The 25,086-nt window shown below is 38.5% G+C and overlaps 2 protein-coding genes across 17 annotated transcripts in view; both read left to right on the forward strand.

Annotated features, from left to right (window-relative positions):
- Nucleotides 1-9,478, forward strand: part of RapGAP1 (Rap GTPase activating protein 1) — a 165,124-nt gene extending 155,646 nt beyond the window's left edge. For all 6 annotated transcript variants that reach the window (XM_087358488.1, XM_087358490.1, XM_087358491.1 and 3 more), the window contains 7 exons: nt 930-1,081; nt 1,442-1,568; nt 2,240-2,405; nt 2,727-3,029; nt 3,419-3,516; nt 4,058-4,289; nt 5,602-9,478. In XM_087358488.1, the coding sequence (XP_087214614.1) occupies nt 930-1,081; nt 1,442-1,568; nt 2,240-2,405; nt 2,727-3,029; nt 3,419-3,516; nt 4,058-4,289; nt 5,602-5,742 (1,219 nt within the window). In that variant the 3' untranslated portion in view covers nt 5,743-9,478. The remainder of the gene's footprint in view (nt 1-929; nt 1,082-1,441; nt 1,569-2,239; nt 2,406-2,726; nt 3,030-3,418; nt 3,517-4,057; nt 4,290-5,601) is intronic.
- A 2,637-nt stretch (nt 9,479-12,115) lies between these two features.
- Nucleotides 12,116-25,086, forward strand: part of spen (spen family transcriptional repressor split ends) — a 125,707-nt gene continuing 112,736 nt past the window's right edge. For 8 of the 11 annotated variants that reach the window (XM_087358477.1, XM_087358478.1, XM_087358482.1 and 5 more), the window contains exon 1: nt 12,117-12,400. In XM_087358477.1, the coding sequence (XP_087214603.1) occupies nt 12,318-12,400 (83 nt within the window). In that variant the 5' untranslated portion in view covers nt 12,117-12,317. Of the gene's footprint in view, nt 12,401-12,621; nt 12,642-25,086 lie in introns of those variants that run through there. The other 3 variants (XM_087358479.1, XM_087358480.1, XM_087358481.1) reach the window with 2 other exon arrangements.

The raw sequence follows: 25,086 nt of genomic DNA on the forward strand, positions 1-25,086 counted from the left end.
TTAATTTCCATACCCATAAGAAAAGGGATGTATGAGAAGAACAGTAATTTGTTAAATTAAGCAGAACCACAAAAAAATTGCAGAGAAGAAATAAAATTCCTGATTTATTGATATTCCTAAAGTTATTTGAGGGATACAAGAATGTCATAGGAGATGTATATATCGGTAAGTGTGCGTCTATCTACACCCACCGACAACTATTTTATCAGTTGACTGATTTCAATCACATTCTGTATGAAATGTGTGCTATTGGAGACATCCCATATCATATTTTAATCATACTGTCAGCATTACCAACATGCTGGAAACATTCATATAGTATACAGTGTGTGTTTGTCTGTTTCCTGTTAGTAAGTTAGAAGTCCCTCTCACTTCAGTCCATTCAGTGATTGTCCTTGATTTCTTGTTCCATGTGGTCTCTAAAGTGAAGTAAAGTTTGTCCTGCTACGTGCTGTAGCTCCTTTCTTGACCTCGGCACTAGATGGGGGTGAGTGGTCGGCATCACGCCCCGGCCGGCTTTACCCCCGGGAAAGGACCCCAGTACCCATTGTAGAAGAGGCTGGGTGGGCCCCAGAGCCGGTCTGAACGCAGAAGCTAGAGGAAAAATCCTCTGCCCCCGTCGGGGATCGAACCCCGGTCGTCCAGCCCGTAACTAGTCACTATACTGACTGAGCTATTCCATGTGGTCTGTAATTCATCATTAATTTTGAGAGTCTTTTTCTCTGCATTCTGTGGACATAGCAAATCTTTCTCTTATAGTTCTTTATTAAGTGGCAAACAAAATAAATGTCCTGTACTTTTGTGTTAATTTTTTCTCTCCAGATAATGCAAGGGCTTAGTCATATTTTTATGTGATACAACTTTGTATAGTAGACTTTTGCTTATTTATATCTTTAAATTGTGTATTATTTTGCCGGTCTGTGTCTCAGATACCGAGGTGGTTTGGACACGCAGTTTGGCCACACAGGAGATGAAGCAGTGTATGAAGTATTTAAGGACCGAGAAATAATATTTCATGTTTCCACATTGCTGCCATACAGGGACAGTGATCCCCAACAACTGCAAAGGAAGAGGCACATTGGTATGTGTAGCGAGTAGTGTCTACTGCGCTCGTGCAGAACAGGGCTACTCTTTCTGAACTTAGAAATTTCCCGTGACAAAAATCATCTACTTCTTAAGTAAAACTGTAATTTAGCTAAATCGTGAACAAAGTAAAATGACAGTTGTTGAAGGACTTCTTAAGATAAAATTGGTGTATATACATGAAAGTGGGGGGAATACATCCAGCACCAAGATCTATAATGCAAGGCATTCCCCTATGTCTTGGTTGTGTGGAAAATTTTCATTTACTGCAGAGATTCTCTTCTGAAATCAAAAATTTTTGTATAGTGGTTGTCACTCCTGAGTCATGCAGCATTATTATTATATCTGTTCCTTCCAGGCAATGACATCGTGGCAATAGTGTTTCAAGAGTCAAACACTCCGTTTTCACCTGATATGATTGCATCACACTTTCTTCATGCATTCATCGTGGTACAAGTCCTAGATCCTAACAGTCCTAACACAAGGTGAGTGTTGTGGCCTCGAAGAGGTTGGTCACAAAGTCCATTCTTAATGTGTGTGGCTTGTCGCTTCATATTTTAGTGTTGATTAATTTTATTATTATTAAGTGTCTGTGATTTGTAGAAGATACGTCTAGTTAACCTCATTCTGAAGGGAAAATATTAACATTTATGTAAAAGTAAGTCACTGTTTTTTGACTATCATGATAGAGCAGTGTCATCTGTCATAAATTTAAGGGAAATGGACAGTGAGTGTGATTTTGATGATAGTGATTGAAGCAGTACTTTGGACAGTGAAGGAGAATTATATGGGATCATCAGATTGCAGAACAGTGATTAGGAAGTACAGGCAAATGGTGGATATTTTTAGCTTAGGTCCTGCACACGAAACGCAGGCTGTGACATCACCCATACTTCTGGTTATTTTGAGCCCAGAGTGTAAGGTCTTCTTAAGCAGTCAGTCAAAAAATTCTGTGCTTTTCTTTGTATCCCATTGATTCATCATTCCAAGCAAATTGCATCCAATCCATGCCCTCAGACAGCTCTCTCAGATTTGTCTTCATTTTATCCTATTGTTTGTACCCAGGTCTCTGTTCTCAGGTTTACCAACTACAATTTTGTGTATTTTTCTTATTTCTTGCCCTACATCTGACAAAACCTCACGTTAATGTTAACAGGTACAAAGTGAGTGTGACGGCTCGTGATGACGTTCCATTCTTTGGGCCAACACTCCCATCTCCAGCTGTGTTCAAGAAGGGTCCAGACTTTAAGGAATTTCTTCTTACCAAACTGATTAATGCTGAGAATGCTTGCTATAAGGCAGAGAAGTTTGCTAAACTTGAGGTGAGATCAGTACATTACACATTTCATGGTGACAGTCGGCAGATGAGAGACTTTGGAAAAATGACAAAAAGCAGTTGAGATAACTAGTAACCCACTGAATAAGTTTAATTTTTAGTCTTTCTTTGAATGCACTTTGTTAAAAGAATTAAAAATACGTCTAAAACCTTCTTACTTTATATCAGTTATAATCCTTTCTCCCCTGCAGTTGTTATGTGTATAATTTCAGAGTAATACAAAAAAAAAAAAATATTAATTGCAATACTTTAGACCTTTATAAATAATATGACATTGGAAAGCTATAAATATATTTTATTCCTACAGTTGCGAACTAGAACATCCCTGCTGCAGTCCCTGACAGATGAGCTGCGGGAGAAATCAAGAGATTTCCTCGGAGGTACAGACTCTCCCCATTCAGCTCCTGACACGCCAAAATCCGATGGAAGCAGTAGTGGTGCTGGTAGTCGTTTCATTGACACAGTGCGTAAGGCTCTTATAGCAAGAGTTCGAAGTACAAGTGTGGATAATAACCTAGGGAGCAGTACAAGCAGTGGACAGGCCTGCAAAAAACTTGTCTCAACTCAACAGCCTCCGCAGCCTGCCATACCAGAAACAACTACCCCTTCAGTGAGTAGTACATTGTAGCTAGAATGTATCCCTTGTTTCTAAGACTATTAAACGAGGGAGAAATGTGGATCATTATTTAAATTAAATATACATCTTGCTTAACTAAATGTACAATTTTTGTCTTTATTTTGTATATAAAGTCAGGCTTAAGGTATCAGTATATATGTCTGTCAATCAAGTAATTAATTTAGCTAAAGCTAGTTTGGTGTAAGTTAAGTTAGGTTAGGTAAGTTAATTTTGACATATTTTGGACTTTAGTTGTTGTATCAAATATATTTTGCAGTCAGTGCATGGTTTATTAGCTTTTTTCTTTCATTGTAACATCCATTACATTATGACACCCTTTATTTATTTGTTGTTATTTGTCATTTGGAACTGCCTTGTTTCAGAGTGGAAGGTCTTTGTCAAAGAGCAGTGGGGGAGGAAAGAAAAGCACGCCATCTTCTCCAGTATCCAGTCCAGACATGCAGAGCCATCGAACAGCTAGGTGAGGTACTTCCCTCGTAGCTAAATGAAAAGTCTCAGAATTGTTGCTGTAGTGGTTCTTTAACTTTTTCTCTCGTGTCTCCGTTTGTTATTCTAGTCCCCATGCCCTGTTCTTTCTCCAGAAAAAATTCTCCTTATAAAAGCTGTTTTTAATTTTTTATCTATAAATTTTACCAAGCTTAACTCCCATTTTTATATTGAATTCATCATATATGAGTTCCAAACTTTGAAAGGTAACCATGAATTTAAATGTAAAAGAAATTAAATATTTACATTGGTTCATCTTGTTATTGATTCCCAATGACCTTGGCCCCCTCTTTGGGGGATCATTACCATGGTTAAAAGTCAAAGTGAAAGTTTTAGTGATATCTGAAAATAAATTAGATTTATATATTTCCCAGAGCTTGCATAGACACGTCACCCTATATCTGGTTGGATGATCGTTCACCTCTGCTTAGGCATGTGAATGTGACGCCAGCAGTCGGCTTTGGCTCTCAGAGGGCTGTTACGCCACGGATTATGTGATGATTGATGTATTTCAGGCCAGCACTATCAGAGAGTGATGACTCATCACTAAACAGCGTGGACTTGGATGCTGCTGTGTATGTGGACAGTGACACAGGTCTGGAGAGCATGTCCAGTGCAGAGACACCCCACAAGGCCTGTAGTCTCTGCTTGGACACTGGGGAAGCAGGCGGGAGGCAAGCCGAGGCACTGCGGCAAGAAGTAACGCGCCTCAAATGTGATAAACTTGACTTGCTGCGTCAGAATGTGGTGAGTGGACTGGGGTCATCAGAATGTGATGGCTGGTAGTGAGAGCATGTTCCTTTAATCCTTCCACACTAATGAGGAGACTTCAAGAAGTATGCGGTTTGAATCCCGGCCAGGTTACGACCTATCCTGACAGTCTTTTTTATGATTTCCTGCAGTATGTCAAGGGGAATGCCAGAATAGAATTTTCAGCATTCATAATCATATCATCTCATCTCATTTTATTTAATGCTATGAAATCCATACAGTTCAAACAACATAATTAAATAATCTAAGACACAGTAATTCTATCCTGTATACCCAGTAAGCATTATATTTTCATTAAACATTTTCTATTCTGTGAATGAGATATGTTGTCCCGGTCATTATTCCACGTATGTCTTTCATATGTGGCATTATCAATGAGAAACCTGTGCTGACATTCCTTACCTTGAGTTAACTATTTATAGCTTTGTACTACAGTTCATCTTACTGTGAAAATGTGAAACAAAAGTAATGTCTCTCTAGTGAGATCTCAGCATGGGAAGATTAAAAAAGTTCAAAATTTGAACATAATTTGTCTGTACATACGATAGAACCCTTGGAGCAGTGGTCCCCAACTCAGTGCCCGTGGTGTTACGGAAAGAGGTTATACTGAATAATGAAGGCCGTTCAACCATGAACATTATAAAATCGAAGCACAGATCTCGACTTACTGACACCCATCTTGACGATTGTTTGCGAGCAGTAACATCCTACACTCCCAAATTTTAAAAACTGGCCGATGAAATGCAGCGCCAAACATCACACTAACTTCCCACTTGAGTAATAATAATTGTACTTATAAAACTACATATTTTTGATTGCACGGTTTCTTGTATCATTAAATGTCGTGTTGTTTTGTGTATTATTTGGTGTACATATCTTATTTGTCCAGAGAAAAGAAAATTTGGCTTTGTTAATTGGTTGGTGCCCCCCACGATGTCATAAACTCTCAAATGTGCCCGTAGGCACAAAAAGGTTGGGGACCACTGCCATGGAGGATTGACTATTACATCGACTTGCTCTTCAGTGCAACACAGAATCAGGGATCTTTGTGTAAATAATTTTTATAGCGTTAAGATTTACTGATTTCATTAGAACTTGTCTTTTATGAGTGTTATATTTCTTGAACTAGCTATCAGATACTAATGGATAATGTCCCCAAGATGAGCGAAGTGTGTGTTGGCATTTAGTGCATCCAGGTTCAGAGTACACCTTACACGCAAGTAATATTTACGTTAACTGTTTATTACAGCTAACAGTTTTAATTCGCCTCTTCACTTTATTTTGGCAGAATTTTCAACGAGACATTAAACGTTTGCGAGAAAAGGAACTACAACTGCAGTCAGACCTTGCAGCAGCATCTAAAGAGATTCTGCGTTTACGAGAGTTGCTGAAAGACTATAGCAGTGGTGGTGAAAGCTCCCCAGTATAGATCCTCAGGCTCCCATCTCTTGTCACTATTCTCCTGAAACACCAGACCAGCTGACTAGATTTGAGGCTTCTAACTTTTGTCATAGCAGGTACGCAGAATGTGGCACAATTTAAATTGGAGGCTTTCATTATTAAACAGTTTTCAGTCTATAAGCCACTTTGATAGTTTTTGAGTCACAAAAGTTTTGTCAGTTGGAATATCTTTTCCCTCTACTGAATCAGCTGGCACTACTTTGCGCGTGTGAATGTGTAAGTATAATGTTTCTTAATAAAAAGTTGGAATTTTGCTGAGTGTAACATTCAGTCGCAGATCATTGCAAAAGCACAGAGAATATTTTGAGATCTCATATCATAGGTAAAAACAATGTTTTTTTTCCTTTGATTAAAAAGACTTCTCTTATCTGCTGGTTTGTACTTGGATGTTTCTCTCGGCAATGACGTGATCTATCCTTCTGGCACTTGCTTTAGTGGCTAGTAGCTTACCAACTTAATTTATTATCTAGTAAGAGTCAAGTTACATTCTTGAGGAATTTTCATATTCAGAGGTCAGTGTTTGCAGTCTTTTGTTTTAGTTCTGAGTAGTTTGTTTCAGTGTTGTCAGCACTGTGTTAAATTAAAATAAATTATATTGTGATCCAGTTTTGTGCTGAGGTTTTGATTAGTTTCAGTTTACAGTGCTGTGAACCGTTCTTTAAGCAGAAGTCGTCAGAAGGGACATAATTATGGATGCAGGTAGGTAGGTAAAGTTTTGTTAGGATCTCTGGTGTAAAATTGTACCTGTAATGGAAGTGTGTTTCCTCAATCATAAATAAGATAAGGCAATCGTAAATAAAGGCGCTGTTGCATGCAGCATTGGATACCGTAGCGTTGAATGCAATGCAACCTCCGTACTCGAACACCTCTGCTACTGGAATTTGTATCAGGTTGTACTGTTAGTTGTAGTTACATGGTATGAAAAATAATACTTTTCCAAGACAGAACAAAACTAGATAAACATGCGAATTTTTGTTTTTCGTAGTTGCTCCAAAATTAATATAATAATAATAATAATAATAATAATCTGTGGCGTAAGAGCCCTCTGAGAACCAAAGCCGACTAGCTGGCTGCTGGCCTAAGCAGAGGTGAACGATCATCCAACCAGATATAGGGTGACGTGTGGTCAGCACGACGAACCCCCAGCCATTGCTAGCTTTCCTGACCAGATTACGCTACCCATTGTAGCTCCCCAATTTCCTCACGATGCTGGGTTGGTACCGGTCCCATACACCGGTCGAAAGCTCATGAGAATTTCTTTCCCCGAGACTCGAACCAGCGCGCATTCCTTATCACCAGTCCAAAGCATGATGCCTCAGACTGCGCGGCTACGGCGCGGGACCCAAAATTAATATAAAGGTAATAAAACTGTTACATTGAGCACTTCTGTTCTATAGTCTGAGGAAGGCATCGTGTACAAAGCTAGAAACTTCGGTTACAGACTTGTAATATAGAGCATATCTCATCTTTCAGCTCGAAATATAGGTACCACCAGCCCTTCATTCTATGGATGATATTTACAATGGGGAGTGTAGACAAGAAGTCCATCAGACTTCATAATGCATCAATGTGTTTATAAGGTAATATGTACTTGAGAGATTGATGTGGTGGTTACTAGCAAACGAAGTGCCAGTGTTCTGTTTCTTCATAACCTTACTTCTTTTTATTTTCAATTCCTTGTCCCCAAAACATTTTATACATTACCCATTTAATAAATTCTATGAAGTTAAAACACACACATAAAATATTCTCAAAATTACGCATTTATCATACAAATATCACACACTGTTTAACCAAACTATTTTTAAGTTTTAAGTTTCAAGTTTCAATGATAACACTGATCAGTTGGCACTACAGTTCGGCCGCTGTAAAGACGTAGCACATGATGGACAGGGTGTAAGAAAACTCAGTCATACATGAATATGGTTTAATATATCCACGTCAATCAGTTAATAAAGAAAATGTACCAAAGCTAACATTCCTCGAGTCAGCCCAATGTGGGGTTATATAATAATATGATGATATATGCACAAACTCGCTTATCATGTGTAAATAATAGAGTTATTAACAGGAGTGAGAAATGAGCTCAGTCCTTACAAAGCTTGACATTTTATGTAACAAATACCAAAAACTATATAAATAATCAAAACAAGTGAGGTAAAATGTTCTGAAAATAAGGAAGAGGGCACTTAACATTCTTAAGTGCCTTCAGATGCATACAAAAATCTCTAACTGGAAATATTCAGTATTCAGACAGGAGAGTCAGTTTGATTTTAAAGTAGTATGTGTTATGTTACTCTTCTGATCTTATTTTGTCCTTATTTAAAGAAAAACTATACAAATATTCAGAATATTTTTACCATTTCAATGGGTAAAACTATTTGTTGTAGAGCAACATGGTCATTTTAAGATATGCACATTACTAAAAATTTAATTTATATAATAGTATGGGAGAAGTTGAAGAGTAAATTATGTTATAAATTGTGTTTGACAGCTGAATTTTTCTTTTGAACTTGCTTTCTAATTTTTACAAAAGAATATTATAAAACAAACCAACAATATTATAGGATTAGTTATACATTTTACGACCACATGAATCATACATTTTTCAAACCTGTGAAAAATATAATAATATGATTTTAAAGGTATCAATATTTAACTGTTATCAAAGAAATTACTTCTTCATCTAAGAAAAATGTTTAGGTTTTTGGGTGTTCATGCTCAGGCACAAGCAAAGAACACATTATGGGTCCATCCATGTCTGTCTATTTTTCCTAGGAGTTAGGCAAAGTTAATCATGGGGGCTGCACCTAAGGACTTTCAGCCAAGGTTTTCCTCAGCAGGTCTCACTCTGGAGCTTTACCCACAGGGCTTGTTCCCTGGGTTTGACACCCCTGGGCTGCTTCTACCATGTTGGTTAGATCACCCTATCCTCTTGAGGGTGAGGTCTGCTCTTGAAGAACATTTCTGGGTAATACAAGAGCATGTGCTTTCCCCTCCAAATGAGGAGCACTTTTGGAATGTTACTGTACCCAAAGAAATACACCCTCCCTATCTTGTAAATATACTGACAAAAAATTGTATGACACTGAGGAATTAATGTTTTTTAAATATTAGCTACAAATTTGCAAGAGCTTACACCAAAATTCCATACTTCAGTTTTGTGGCCTAAACTGAAGATATGTTACTACTGTTTTATCACAAAAGCAAGAGGAACATTCCAGTTTGTCTTGTATTTATGCTTATTTACAGCTGTCATTTTCTTAAGTTGTATTATATTTAATGTGAAGAAAGGAAGCTGTTGATCTACAATAAATATGTTTGCACTGCCTTTGTAATGGTAGATGTGTACTTGTGAGGGGAGAGTGTCATCTTCGTAAAATTAAACATACGATCAAGGAGGAAGTATGTGAGGACAAATATGGGTTAGTACTTCCTTGCCTATTTGTGTTGTTCATTTATGTTTACTGGAAATTTGTCAACCATTTTGGAGTCTCATGACTTCAAAGAAGCAGTGTCACAGTTTAGGAGAGAAAGAAAGGTTGTATTTTGTGAGTGATGTTTCATCAATATTAAATCATTGAAATTTTATGAAGGGTTGCAATTTCTCATTCATATAGTATAATTTAAAATTAACTGTTTGGCTTAGTTTAATTGTAAATTGTATATGTACATAAAAAGGATTAAATTATGTAGTAATGTTACATATTTTATATTCTCTTTTACCCGTTTACACTGTTCCAAATTATAACCTCTCTCCCCCCTTGTACCAATCGTGTCAATGAATTTTCAGACTATACTAGCAACAACACAGCTGCCATTTGGGTTTCCATATCAGGCACACATAGGTCAAGTGACTACATAAGAATTTTATGCATGTAGGTGATCTTATCTGTGAATCCCACAAGACAGCAAGGGTACATTAGACCAGTGTGGTTGAATTTCAGTTGGTCACCGACACTCATCCAAAGAACTTGTGCTAATTTTTAGTTCTAATAAGTAAAAATTACTATTTTACACCAAAAAGGGAAAAATAAAGCAAGACTGGCTTTAAAATGAAAAGAAATACTTTGTCAATGAATCTTGTAAGATTTTACAACAGTGAATGTTTGGATTGTAGTCTTCTCGGTGGACGACTACTACTTCATAGTAGTACAGCCCTTTTGTAGGGCCTTGGGCTCCCCAGCAAACTTCTGGGTGGACACCCTTCACTTTTAGCACAGTGGAGGCAATAATTTTCTCTGAAACACTGGTAACCTACTATGAAACTGCATGCTTTCATATTCCAGAAGACCGCACACCAAATACTTAATATTTGTAGTTCATGTAAGTTCTTTTTGTCTCCATATAATGTGTATTGATTTGGAGAAATTTTGATGAAAGAATGGTTTGGAAGGAATGAAGTGAAAGCTATATTTTATCAAACCATTCACATGAGACTAAAGAAAGCCAGTTGATAGAACAGTACTTATCAAGGATCAGCACTAGATACATCCACAACATTAGCAATTTTCTATTAAAATTATAAATTCTTTTAGCTCAAGTTTTTATTCAAGAAGTTTGTTTCATCTTGGAAAAGTAAAATTTTTTTGTATCCTGTTGAAATATAAACATACTGATGGGAGATTAACAAAAGTCTGTTTGACATTGCAGTACACTTTTGGGCATTTGTCTAATTAAAGATAACTCATTCTATATTATGAGCAATTTACAAGATACTCCCAAAAAAATTGTTTGAAAAGTATTATATTGCCTTGCAAGGACTTACTCTTCTTGTAAACACCTCAAGACGTCTTTCAATACTGTATGTGGTTTTTACATTGCGGACCTGTTTTTATAAGCATGAAATTACCAACGTTTAATTACAATAAAAATCTCCCACATGTGACGACGAGAAATCCATCAAGAACTTCAGAGCGACTGATGATGAATTTTCGTTCTTGTTCTGCTATCTTACGGTAGTTTCGTGAAGCACTTTCTGGCTAGCATTACTGCACGATAGTACCTCTAGTGGATACTTTTCAAACGAATGTTTGTCCATGAAAAATGGAATGATTGCCATGTTAGGAATAATATCATGGTATTACCGTGCTCTAAAATGGTCTCTAACAAGTCCAGTAGAAATCGACCACCTTAACTAACGTATTAAAATTTGTTGCTAACTTAGGTCGGACAATGTATGCAGGTAGTGTGACAATTTAACAAATAACAAAATCATACTACTGCCTACAGACTGAGTGCTGGAATAACCAGACTTACTCGTTTTTACAAAAGGTTTTCTGTTTTGGTTTGGTGCATTATGTTATTTGCGAAATTTATGAAAGAGGATATGTGCAGATGTGTTCCCTTCATCCTACAATAACGAATGGTTCAGTTCGACATAATATTCGTTCAAATATATTTCTCAACATGTTCTACCTTTACCTTGTTTTGTTTATGGATGGAGACACAGGGACACAATATATAAATACATACGAAGGCGAAGTTTAGATTGAGCAAGACCGACAACATTCCGACCGTGATTTCTGATTCCCCGCTTATTTTTATTACCCTTCAGAAAATCAGCTAAAAGTGAACGAAATATTTGGGCGTGATGAAAGGGAATGTGAGATGTTAACGGCCGTGAAAATGTAAGGCCTGGTGCTTTGGGTTGTGACGCCATTTAGTCATGTAAGTGATCATCTGAAAAATATAAATATTTGTAAATGTTCGAAAGGTTATGGGAAGATTATAAATAATTAAATATTTCTTCAGGTAAACATTTACAAGATACACAATGAAATGTGAGAAAATGGTAGGTACAAAGTACCTCTGGCAAGAAACACACCATCAATATAGTAGGTTATTACTTAATCAAGTATGCTTTTTTATCATTAGAATTGTATATTCCTGAATTTAGTTAAAACTAAGAATGTAATAACCAGTTTTAAGTGAGAGTAAGACGGACAGCAGCAATTGATTTATAAATATCCAATCGACTATTCTGTGGCTTTCATAAAAGAAATATCGCGTTTCGTATATATTAGTCAGCACGTGAAACAAGAACACACGGAATTTCCTCGACTCCTTTAGAATCGGCTGAACCTGCACTTATTTTAAAAACGCAAGGCACTCGTATGTTTGAAATGGAAAGAAAACACTGCATCACCCCCTCTGGCCATCACCCAACCCATCCACTCGAAACCTTTTTAGATTTTTGCCTGTCAAGAGTGGCTGCATGCTTTCTTCGACCCGTTCCCAGCCCCTCATTACCACCTAACACCCCTCCACTTGAATTCACGTAAAATGGACTCATCCGATCTACGCATAAACTCGCCAGTCAGTTCGACTGTTTCGTGTGAGCAGCAAGACAGCCCAGTTGGCGAATCTAGGAAGGTTTTGGTTCTGATCCCGCCATGGTGACGTCACTCGCTGTAGAGTAGTGTGTTGAAGCAGAGGAGTAATGTGTTGTGCGGGTTCGAAGGGATTTATTATGTTGTGTGCGTACGTAATTTTGTCCATGGAAGCTACGTAAAGCGTCCCTCATGAAGAGTTCGGAGCAAGATGGTTAGAGAGACTCGTCACCTTTGGGTTGGGAATTTGCCGGAGAATATCCGCGAGGATCGGATTCGAGAACATTTCAAACGGTATGTTGATGGTGCCTCTACTGCCATGGGAATAAGAATGTTACTTGTGCTCCGAAGTGTCGTTCTTTTAGGTGTTCTTTTGGTTGTCGTGGTGGTGTTGTTGTGAATGTGTTGGTTATTGAGGTGCCAGTGTTTAGAAAGTGTTCTGTGCCAAGTTTTCTTTAGGCATACGGATTTCCTGACAGGCTTCGCACCGCCTGTCCCCCCCTCTGGCCTGCCTGCCATCACGGATCGGGATGGCGTGAGTCCATAGCAACCAAGCACAGAGCTTATCTTATGTGTTGTCATTTGCTTGTTAAATCTTTGTACATTTTGTTCTCATGTTTTACAAACAGGTATCTGTGCGGCAGAAGAAGCAGGAGTTAACAAACGGATTGATGCATTTCTGCAAGAAACACTGGCTATTGAGGGCCTGATTAGTATAGTGCTTTGGCCATTTTTGTTTCGTGGCTTATGTTTTTGTATGAACGTTGCAGATTTGTAAGCAATTTTCATGCAAGGTCATGAGTGGTCCAAGACGCCATTTTGAGAACGGTTGTAAACCCATTAGATCGTCTTTGTTAAAGTTCGTGAATTGTGGATTTATGACATTTGTCCACACGTGTGTATGGATCAAGGGAAGGGGGCGGTTTGAGCTCTTGTTTATGCCCATAATTTTTATTCACTGTATGTAAAGGTTGGTAGTGCCGTGTGGTAAGAACTGTGCGGCAGGACACGAAGAGGGGAGGGTTCCTGATTTATTCTAGTCGGTCGAATACGGAAGGTTGAGACGCGTACAGTCATTTTCAATTTATTGTGGGCCCGAGTGAGGACTCATTGGGCTCTGCATGGGGGTTCGTACATAGTCCTGTTGTGGAGTGGAGTAGCATTGTTGCTTAATTCTTAAGAAAACTATGAAAGACAAACATGTGTTGCATAGTATTTTATGTTTATAGAAGTTATTTTTTGTTCAGGTTTTTCATCCCTGCATTCTATGGAGCACGAAGTTTATCTACATATTGATACAGAATTCTATTAATATCACCGAGTTAATCCGTCACGAATATTTTAAAGTATGTTTAATAAGTTAATTCGTTTAAAAATCAAATGAAAAGCTTAACTATGCTGTGAGCTTTAAGTCGAAGCAGGTGGTATACAGTTGCCATTGTGCTTAAAAAGTTACCTGAGCTGTGTGCTTTGCTAAACCCATGATGAATTTTTATGAATTCCTCGACGTATGTATGTTTGTGTGGATATGTGAAAACAAACAAACAGTAAATGTGCTTTTTTTATCACAGCGTATTTCCGGCCTTTATATTTAAAACTGTTGTTAAGAGATGTTTGAATTTCACATATCAGCAGTGGTTTTTATTTGGTCTGTTGTTTCTTGATATTTTGTCTCCTGTGTTTTGTGTTTGTTTTACAGGAGAATAGTAAAGGTTCACGTTTCAGTTTTGTGCATGCAATGACTCGTTTTGTGGATGCGGGACTGTGTGCTCCAACTAATATGGTGGCAATGAATATGAGCATATTAAGGATGAACTATAGTTGTATTTTTCAATTTGAAGTTTTATTCAAGCGCCACAAGTAACGGAACTGCTTGGGATAGGTTTTTTGACGAAAAGAGTACTGAGCTGGGAAAAGGCTCTTAACTTGGGTGGAAGGTGAACATTCATTACCATGTTTACAAAAACCAGTGGTTGGGTCCGGTATTGAGATGATGGAATCCAGTTCATTATTTTACACCGTTTCATTAATATTAGTTACAAAATTATATTTGTCTGCACTTACGTCACCAGAGGTTCATGTGTACCAGTTTATAATTTTCTACATGCCACCATCTATGATTTAATAATCGCTCTGATGCTTTGAATGTTAGGTGTAGAATATAAATTGTGTTTCTAGTTTATGTAATTTTCTTCACTCCGATGATTTCCTTTTTCGTGTTTCAAGATAGGTCCATCATCAGAAATTTGTCATCTGTCTTTGTGTTGTATTTTGAGAGACCAAGTTTCACTCCCATACAAAACGAAATGAATTAAGAGTTCTGTATATTTTAGATTTTGTAAATGGGGCTTTTATTTTGTGTTAGTATGTAACTCGGAGATCAGTACATTCAAATGAGATACGACATAAATTATGTCAGCAGATCGCGACATTTGGCGTATTTCTACGCAGTAGTTATTTGATGAAATTTAGATATTCATCGAGTTTTTTCGAGTTGAAGCGTTTTTGACCAATGATAAATTTAAGATAACATTATGTACACATATATTGTGTAAACAGAGATACTGTAACGTGTCTGCGATACGACACGGTTGATGGGGGAAGGATCTTTGAAAGCATTCGTTGATGCCGCTTAAGGATTTATTCCTGACGAAATGCGGGTTGCGAAATACCTGAAATTTCGTCTCATGCAGGCATTAACGAGGCTTGCAAGTTTTTCATTACTAACGTTGTGCCATTAGTTGTTTTTCAGGATGGTATCCTCAATGTAGAACTAACAGAAAACGTGTAAGTGCTAAGGGACATTAATTTTTACGTTAGCGTTGACACGAATTAATGTTTTCTGCAACAAATAAATTATTTTTTGAGGGAAGTTACAAGAACTCTTTTTTTTTTGAGGTGCGATTAAAAAGTAACGGGTACAGAGCTTTCATTCTGCGTGGTCTGAACTGAGAAAAAACTGGTTGTAAGTCTCATTCGTGTTTGTTGTCGGACGTGTAGGATGTTCTTGTGATGTTTTGTCCATTTCATGGAGTAATCAGCAGAAATGCTTGGCTAAATTTGTGTTCTGAACATTTTGTACGCTTTCTCCCAGTGTTCGTATAAATTAGGCCTGAAGATACAGCCAAGCGATATAAAAAGTTTTCCTTGCATGCAAAGATAACAGTAAAAGGATTATGGAGCAGCAGATAGTGGCAATGTGCTTTGTAAAGATAAATATTATAAGACGGATGAAACGGATAACCGCTAACTAGCGCATGCGTAATAGGCAGGAAGTTAGTTTACCTTTTTTATTGCAGACAAAGATAAAATACATTTTTATTAAAGATATTTACACTTATTTTGACCGTGTTGTCATAAACTAAGTATTGTAATTAAAGGAAACTTGCCCTGGTGTTTTGTTAGCGAAGCAAATGTAATTTTGATTCAGCGTAGAGTATGCGTGTAGGAGGGGCTTAAATCCAATGTCTTTAATATGGGGCTTCGTATTTTGACTCCGGAGCGGTCAAATTGTTTTCCAGGAAATATGTGTTTCTGAAGACTTCTTCAGCGTTGGTGTTAAGGAATGTTGGTTTCGTCATTAAATAATGCATTGTATCTGAGTGCTGGTTGAGAAGCCAATATTCACGCACATAGTTAATAAATTATTCGTGTTTTATGTGGTTCTGAATCTTGAGTTTTAAAAATTGTTGGAGCAGTAGCAGTTTAAAAAAGACCGTGTTTATTCATACGGTGAAATGGGTGTCACATAGTTCCAGAGAACGTTTTGGGATTGTGGTAAACTTCGCGGGATTCAGTACCAAGGCATCAAGAGTTTTCGCTGTGGACATACGTGAAGTTCGTGCACATTCACGTCAGTGAAAGTATTGGACTTGGGAAGGACGAAGTTAGCAGTTTAGGGAATTGATGTTATATAACGAGAAACTTTGTGATTTATATAGATCACGTAGTGCACTGACCTGACACATTTGTATTACATAATCATTATTTAAGAACTTGGAACCGCGGAGTTTGGTGTCTTTTAGATAATGTGTATCTGTGTAATGATATAATATACGAAGGCGGTTACAATTTGACCCCGGAATTTTAATTATTTCTGTATTTCTCCTTTGGTTGGGAACCCGTCCTAGGAACGCAATGCCTCAGGGTTGGGACAAGGGTGTACCTCGAGAAAGCTCTCTGGTAGGATAAATATTAAGAAAACTTATTGACCCACTGTGATGAAACTTCCGGGTCAATTTTTAACTTCCTACTAATTTAAGAGCTTTGTAGTTTCTAGGATTTTTTCGGGGTGGGGACATGGATTCTGGCTTTTAAATGAAGTCCTATTAGTAGTGCATAGCTACTTGAAAATGATACTCATCAGAAACGTGGTCAGGTCGTCGACTTTGATATCCTAACCGGAAGCGAAACTACATTTCGTGCTACATTACGTATTTGGTTCCATGCTTGATGGGGCTTCTTACTGGGCGGAAACGGCTCCTATGCTGACCCGCAGAGACGGTGTTGAGGAATGCATATAGAGCAGGCTGATGTGGTTGAAGCGCCAGGAAGGTTCGGTGCTCGGGCATCCGTAATTTTCAAAATCTTCCTTGCAAGAATTATTGTATTTCACAGTTGCCGATATTTGCTGAAAGTGACTTTTAGTTTTAATGAAACCGATCCATTCGTATTGTAGCAGAAATTTTGTTATGTAAAGGCTCACGTGTTTTGAGGCACTTGTGGATTAGACAGAAAGATAAAAGAATTCTTACCAAGATTTTAGTTTCGGAAAAGTACGTACATGTTTTCCGTCGTGCACTTTTTTTTGTACCGTTTTCAGTTTTTAGAAGCACGTGTACGGATAGTACCTTAAATTAAGCCACGACCACTTTCTTTTGTGTTTTTCCCTTCTCACTGTTCTTTAGTGACCCTTTCGTTCAGCACTGCACGCTGCAATCTGATCTGTAGACAGCGTCGTTAAATAAAGTGTGCATAAGTAATTAAATACGAAGTGTTTTCAAGATAATGACCATCAAATGCTGAAGTGGGCTTCGTGGTTATGAAATTTGCTTATTTGCGGTACACTGCTCCTTTGACAGCCTTTTGTTCTCGAACAGCGCGGCGGAAAAAAAAGAGACATGACGTTAAGTGTTAAATGTTGATGATTCATATTATAACCAAGAGTGCATTTCGGTTGAATTAAAATCTGATTCAGTTTTGCGTGTATTTAGGTTTGATTTATATGAACGTTTTCTAAACGTACCCGTTCTTCGCCCTGTGTTTTCATAAAATGTAAAGCTAAAATTGTCCCTGTGCTTTTTAACCCCCTGAATTCGAAGCTCGTATAAATATTATTCAAAAATTTAATTCGTACAGCAAAGAAAACAACACTTTACCATTTCAAATTATATCTGGTCAGTGTTTAAGATATAATACGTGTTTATTATGAGAATCATACGAGATCCATACGTACAAAAATTGCGTAATTATTGATTGTAAAAGCAAGTGGTATATATAGTTACCACTGGGCGTTGAAAGATCAAACATCATGCTATGAAAACGTACGGGGGAATGGATGTGTAGCTTTACGTATTTTTACGTCTGAATTAGATGGGAGTGAGTAGTTAGCTTCACGTCCCGGCTGCTGTACCCCTAGGGAAAGATATTTGGCACGAGGTGTGTAGGATACTGAGTGGGCACCAGAACCGTTCTGGATGGACTTTGTGGGAGAGGGGCAAATCGTGCTCTGTTATTGCAGCGTTTGGCAGTACCTGTCGGCACGAGCAACTGTTTGCTTTGACACTTTGACTTCCAGGTTACTTGTGCATAAGACCACTTCCAATTTTTACTCAAACATTATACTGGAACAAAATTGTCAATATGTTATATTGAATTCCATGAAAACAAACATTTGAGGCACATTTATGTGACATGGCATCACAAGTATTATGGGCCAGTATCTTCATTTTAAGTGTTAAGGTTGTTGGACTTTGTCTGACGAAGGGCTTGCAAGGTTAATGACGTAAGAAGAAAATAACTACCAAGAAGAATCTCTCTGAAGAACACTTAGAGGAATACCTGACAGTGGCAGCGGAAATTAAATTTGGTATTGAAAAATTAAAAATATGTAAAATATCTCACTGATTGATTTTGTTACAGAAAGTTGTTTGGTAATAAGCGAATTTTTTTTTGAAACAATGAAATGGTTGCATAATAAATTCCGTAAATTATCTTTGTTTGTGCTCCTCAGGCTGTCCAGGGATCGATAACAAAGAGCGAATATGACACCGGGTCTCAGTACTCTGCCTTTTATGGTTTGTCAACCACCGGGCAGGCAGGGCGGAAGGAACTGAGGAGAAACGAGGATTTTAGGTTATTGAAGAACCGAGTTGTTAAGATGGAAGGGACGTTGAAGCTGAAGACGTAGGCCTGTGCATAGTGCACATGAAACATGTTATGTGGGCATTTTGAATATAAAGGGAGCATCTGGCCCCCAAAGTAAAAGAGACGGCTCTACTGCAGGATCGATCTAGCTGTCCCAGGGCAACGGGTTGCCAAGGCGACTGAAATTTTTGGACTTGCGGCAAATGAATAGGAATTAAAACAAAGTAACTCGCCACGGAATAGGAATCTTTGTCGAGTGGAAAAGCGACTACGGGCGGGATTTTGATTCGTAGCTTCAGCTATCGTACTCTTGAAGATTTCTGTCTTCTGGGTTATTGCGCTGTGTAGTCTGGTCGATGTTAACCAACGTTTCAGAGGTCATACTGCCTCCGTCATCAGGGCGATGAATATCATTCATCGCCCTGATGACGGAGGCAGTATGACCTCTGAAACGTTGGTTAACATCGACCAGACTACACAGCGCAATAACCCAGAAGACAGAAATCTTCATATTCACCGCTGTGAGAACCTCAAGTCTTATATCGTACTCTTCTTCGCCGTCGCAGCGTAATTTGTAGTGTTTGCCCCTGCGCGCTTCGCATTCTAAGTTCCGCGATCGAATCCCGTCATGTTAACCTTAATCAGTTACTTACATTACTCAGCCATTTTTAGGATAATATTCGTATCGGTGTTTCTCAAACTTGACAATGTGAGGAAGCGCCGAAATGTGTTTCAGTTTGTAACGACGCATATAGAACTTCTTTTATTTTCCGTCGTTGTGGATTCTTGTTTTCTGGCGTTTTACCTCGGAATTCTCCTTTCGGCTGTTCATGTTCTTCCTTGCAAGTCTGGCCTTCGGTTTCAGCGCTGCTTGTGTGATGTTGGTACACCTGAACTTACCGCAGCCATGGCATAACCACAGAGTCCAAGTATCAAATCCTTTTCCTTCGCGACAGTGGTTATTCCAGTTGTAAACTTCTTTGAGTGAAAGAGTCGATGTTAGTCTTCAGGATTCTAACGCCGCGTGGACTTCACGGAGATAAAGACGTTTCGGAGAAGTACACTTTCTCCGAAACGGTGGTATTTATCTGTAAGTCCACACAGCGTTACAACCCGGAAGACACAACATCGACGTTTCCAGCTCCGTGAGGGCCTTATTTTTCACACGATTTGCACAATGTAAATTGACGAGATTTTCATACCCATGTAACCCAGCAAAGCGGTCTCTAACACGAGTGTTTAATTGTTTATGTATTCATATTTGTTTTGGGGTATTTACTAGGCAGTGTGTAATATATTTTACTGAAAATTCATGAATATTAAGTGCAACCAGTTAGATCTACTTCATTTTATACGAATAAAGCCTATTTTGATAAAACTCTTTTTAGTATTATCCTTGCATAACTTTGCGTCCTCCATATTACGGTACATGACTGAGCAGTTAACACAGTGTAATTAACTAATTTAAGGCCATATATCCCATTTGCTTTAACTCTGAATCTTAACCACCGAGAGTATTTATGGGTTTCCCATGATTCTCAGTGTTAACAGCGATTATTCTCCTAAACAGCATTAACCAGCTGATCTTTGTGGTAGTTAATACAGTGTTTTCTTTGCGATGAGGACTGAATTCCTAAATAGTGTGCAGACGGCCTTCGACTTCAAAGGGTTTAATATGGTTATCAGAAGATTCTGCGGGCCCTACACTTTCGTAACTCCGTACTCCAAACCAGGAAGGCAGTACCAACTACGGGGAAACTGAATTTAAATTTGCTAGCGGTAGTAATAGTAACTGTGATTGGTGTGCATCAGTTTTGCATACGATCGACAGCTTTTAACGTTGTCTACCAACATGGCAAGTTTTTTTTTCGAAATCTGTCAAGTTATTTTGCATATGAAACGTGCAGACTGAAATACGATTTGCCCGTCGTGTTCCTGCTTGTAAATCCTGCGTGAATCAGAATGTCTCCGAGTGAAGTTTGCTTGTTTAGGTGAGGCATCATTAGGAGTTCGTTCGGAATTGTTTGGGCAGAATTATCACGTGGCTGCAGAACTGTGGAGGAGAAGTATTAATTTTTTATTACGCAGCTAAGATTCATGCTTACTTCAAGACTGGATCGATCCGGTTTAGTTACGCAGTTCAGCAACGTAGTATGAGGTTCGAGAATTAATCATTTATTTGTGGCGATAATGACGGAATCAGAAAACCAGACCACACCTTTGCAGGAGACTCTGAAGATCCGAATGTAGATGAAACCGGAAGTGTGACGCACAGGTCCTAAAGATGGTCTAAATTCCACATTGTACGTGCACCAGATATGTGTACATTTTCGTAGATAATTATGCAAATTAAATTGTTTTGTACGGAACATCAATTACATGGCCTTGTATTGGATTGCCCCTCCTATTGTCAGCAATGAAGTTGTTTTTCGTACGTAAATGAACACATAATAGGAAGGTGTTTTTCTTGCGTTCTCATATTTCATCGCCGAAATTTTTCGACGGATTCGATTGAAATTTTGTATTGGAAGTTAACGCTGTGTGTTGCCGAACGTATTTAATTTCTTTTTGCATGCTTATGACTTATGGCGGGTTCTTTAACATCTTACGGTTGCCGTGTAGAACATTCTGTATCGAATTATTTTTTTTAAAATTGTTTGATGTTTTGTTTAGGCGAGGTTTAAAGAATTTGTTCCATTAGTAAATCGAAGTGTGTGTGTGTGTAAATATAACGCCGCTGCTGGTTTCCAATCGATCGTAAAATAAATCAAGGTAAAAAATGAATGTCATCAACGATGGAATTTATGACATTTTGTCATCGTCCAGTGATTGGCTGTCAGCAGTAGATTTATAAAAGCAGTGTGGATGCAGATTGAGAAGAACGCATTTGAAAACTCTTTGTGTTCTGGAATCAGAAAGGAGCAGAGGGCTCCTTCCAGTCTGCAGTAATGGCATGGACCGTTACCAGTGGTACCTGGCTTGGCCTACTACCACCTTCCGACAACGTTACCAGTACAGTTACTTGGAGAAGACGTGTGGTTTTGTAGTCCTGTGACATGACCACTGTGATAGGAGGCCTTGTTTCCGAGCGTCGAAATTAGACGCAGAGCGATAAGTTACATGGAGACGATAAAACGTACAAACGCTGTGGGGTCTGTGAATCATGCCTCATAGTGCATTGCCTATTTAGCCTTAAGTTACACCCTGTTGTGTCATGGCTGGTGTACGTACGTTCGTTTCACTTTCGTGCCATTTTCTATACATTTTCAACTCGTCTATCTTCGTACAGGCTGGAAAGGTTACTGCTAAGTTCGAAAGAAGATTTGTTTTGTAAAAATAGTCGGCTCAACATTTGTAGGGATATTTGTACGAAAATACAATGTATAGAGCTGGCGTTGTGCACAGTAAGAAAGGGGGGTCAGTTCTGAGATGTTTTTACAGTTTTGAACGCGTGTAAGAACGTGCGTCATGTTGCTGATTTCTCAGAAGTATGTTCAAAAGAAAACATTCCCTTAATCGCGAAATTCGCTTTGTAGAATTTTAATAAGCACTGTTAATTTCGACATACTGCACTCTCCTGCTCTTCACAGTTCATATTTATTTATTTATTTATGGATTATTTAATGACGCTGCCAGTAGCGTCTACTTCACAGTTCATATGGACTGTTTGCCACTGTTATTTTCCAAGTTGATTAATGTACATTTAATGAAGCTGTCTCGGACAGTCAGCTGTGTAAGTATGTGGTCACAATCCAAATTTGAAGGTTAAGTTCTTCCATTGTCAGGCCTGATAATGGAGATAGAGACAGTGTCCGAAACGTTGGGTTGTAATTCCATACTAACATGGCTTATCGCGAGAGAATACTTAATTGCATTGAGTCGTCGTGAAAACTTGACATGTTATATAATGCATGTTTATTCATCCAGGTACTAGATGGATCATGTGAACGGCCTAAATTATTATGTTCGAATCGAAATCTGTGATGTATGTAATATGCATTTTGTGATAAATCATTCTTATTTGTTTTATGAGACTTCGTTGGTAAATGGCTTTACCATAACGACTGAGAGTTGCTATTTGTCTGTGGCGTAGTGGTCACGTGAATTATCGTGCAAACATTCCTCTGGTGGTGATGAGTTACGTGGAATCCGGGTCCGTTTTGGATATTGGTCTATGTCACGGAATCTTTGTTTTACGCAGTCTCCAAAAATGAAATCGTGTTCTTGTTGATGGCGACGGTAAATCGTGAATTAGAAACGGAAACTCTTGTGACGCATTTTAAGAAATTATTATTTCGACACTTTACTGATTAACTGGTAAACTTTGCAGTAGAACTCTGTGAATATGAGGCAGATATATGGAACTAGCATATTAATCACGTCCTATGATTATTGATGATGTGAGTTTTTAGAACGCGTGAAAAGAATTGGTTGTCAGAGGAGTATTGTTGTCTATCGCGTTACCTGTATTCTTTTCAGTTGAATCATTTTACAGTTTAAAGTTTAATATATACTTTGAACTACTGTGACATTTTTTCTGTGAGATGAATATATGATGCTCGCAGCATTTATATTGATTCATGGACTCCGGTTACATCAGAATTGATGTTTGAGGCTGTTAATGTTATATGGGAAAACATTTAATGTCGAGTTACAGCTGAACGTCTGTGTCCACAGCTGGAATTCTTTTATTGACGTTGGCCATTTAATAGCATTAAATCATGACATTTCGATGATGATTAACCCTTTGAAGCCGGAGATCGTCCGAATAATTAAGAAGTCAGTCTGTACCGCGGAAGAAAACAACACTTCTCCATTACAAAGATAAACTGGTTTATGCTGAGAATCATACGAGACCCGTTAATACATTCTGTGGGCATTATTAAAGCAGGTGGTGCGTACAGTTACCACTGGGCTTCGCAGAGTTAAGGTTACACATTACCACATTTTCATGTTTTGCCAAGCAGATTAAAGCGCTCCATTTTTTTCTTAAGTGGATGTAATCGGTTGTTTTGTTGTTCTGTACGCTTGTTTGTAACGAGCTCCTAATTTGGAGGTATTGCCCGAAGTTATGTTTGTTATCCAAGACCACGTGATTATTTGATCGTAATTGGGTGCTAGGTATGTGTCGTCATCATAATCACGGGTTCTACAGCCGATTACAGGCCTTGACCGCCCCAACTGCGTATGTGTACAGAGGGTTGAATTTTAGCTTTGCCTTCTGCCTCATATTTTCCACTTTACACGACACTGCAGATAGATGAATGTCTTGTGCTATGTTGGAAGTGTTTCAAGGAATCTGTAAGTGTATGGGGTGTAGGATTTTATGTCATAGTTACAGCTGTTTTGTAACGGTAATTGTGCTCGTGATTAAAACTAATTTGCCTCACAGGTACAATACAGAAATTATCATACAAACACTGTGGAGTGTTTCAGTGTTTTAGAACTGTAGACATACAATTTTGAACATGAGGCAGGGAAGAATTGGAAGGAACCTGGATCGATTTTAGGGACTGAGGAAAACCACGAGTTAGGATAGCGGGTCACCGAACCTGTATGCTTATCATTGTACACCCACAGTTGTCACGTTCATAGTTATTTTAACCGGAATTGCGGGGACATTCAGTTTAACGACTCAGGAGTCGTCAGGCTGTGGATGCAGATTATTTATTAAATTCTCCGTAATTCGTTGTGCAGCTTCCGAAGAATACGCCTGATAAGTGGCATATAGGTGCACAGTCAAATCGCCTGCTGCGAGGGCCCTGCACTCTGTCCGGGTTGTTGAACTCCCGCGAACATGTTCTTTGTGTGGAGTTACAATGTTTCCACAAGCTTTGTGTCAATAATTCAGCACGTTTTGTGGCCGTTGTTTGCAAAGCATGTGACTTCTAAAAAAGCAGTACTTACCGATGTATTATTTTGTGAGTTTTTCAGTCGAATGTGACTTACTATGCCACCATTTATTCTGCCTTTAGAGCTGATGGATATTTTGTGATCAGATATGAATAACATATGAAATGTTAACACAGTGTCCTTGAGCTGCTTCCGCACTATCTGCATAGAGGAAGTGAGAAACCAAGGAAAACCTGTCATAACCACGCGTTGCGATCGAACTCTGCTCCGAGTTCAAAGCAGGAAAGGTTACCAATAAGTCACAGTGATTTAATGAAATACCGGAAACCAGTCACACGGAGAGATCATACGAGGTTGTTCGCATCCTGTGCTGTTGGGTCTGGGGTCTGGACGACAAGGGGTTCGATTTCCGTCAGGCACGAAGTTTTTTCCGTCGCGTCTAGACTTAATCAAGCAACTTATTTAGTTGTACCCTGGTTTTTACGTGAATAAAGCGGCCAGAGCGTGAAGCTGGCGACTTGCCATCCAGTATGAAAGTGATTAAATATAATTTCGTGGTGCATGACATTGTTTATTGCTGTGTTAAGGATTCTTATCACGTATTTTGAGCGGTTCTGTTTGTGATTTAGCACTACGGTTACCGAATGTGTACAGTTCGTGAGATTGACTGAGAAGACTGCCGTGTTAGTAGGTACACCCTCTGGAAGCAGTAGACTCATAGGGGAGGATGTGAAGAATGGCGGTCTACGCTCCAATTGTAT

Source organism: Zootermopsis nevadensis, unplaced genomic scaffold (genome assembly GCF_977971745.1).
Source record: "Zootermopsis nevadensis isolate Lab colony 2312 unplaced genomic scaffold, Znev_1.0 Znev_ptg000030l, whole genome shotgun sequence".
Lineage (NCBI taxonomy): Eukaryota > Metazoa > Arthropoda > Insecta > Blattodea > Termopsidae > Zootermopsis > Zootermopsis nevadensis.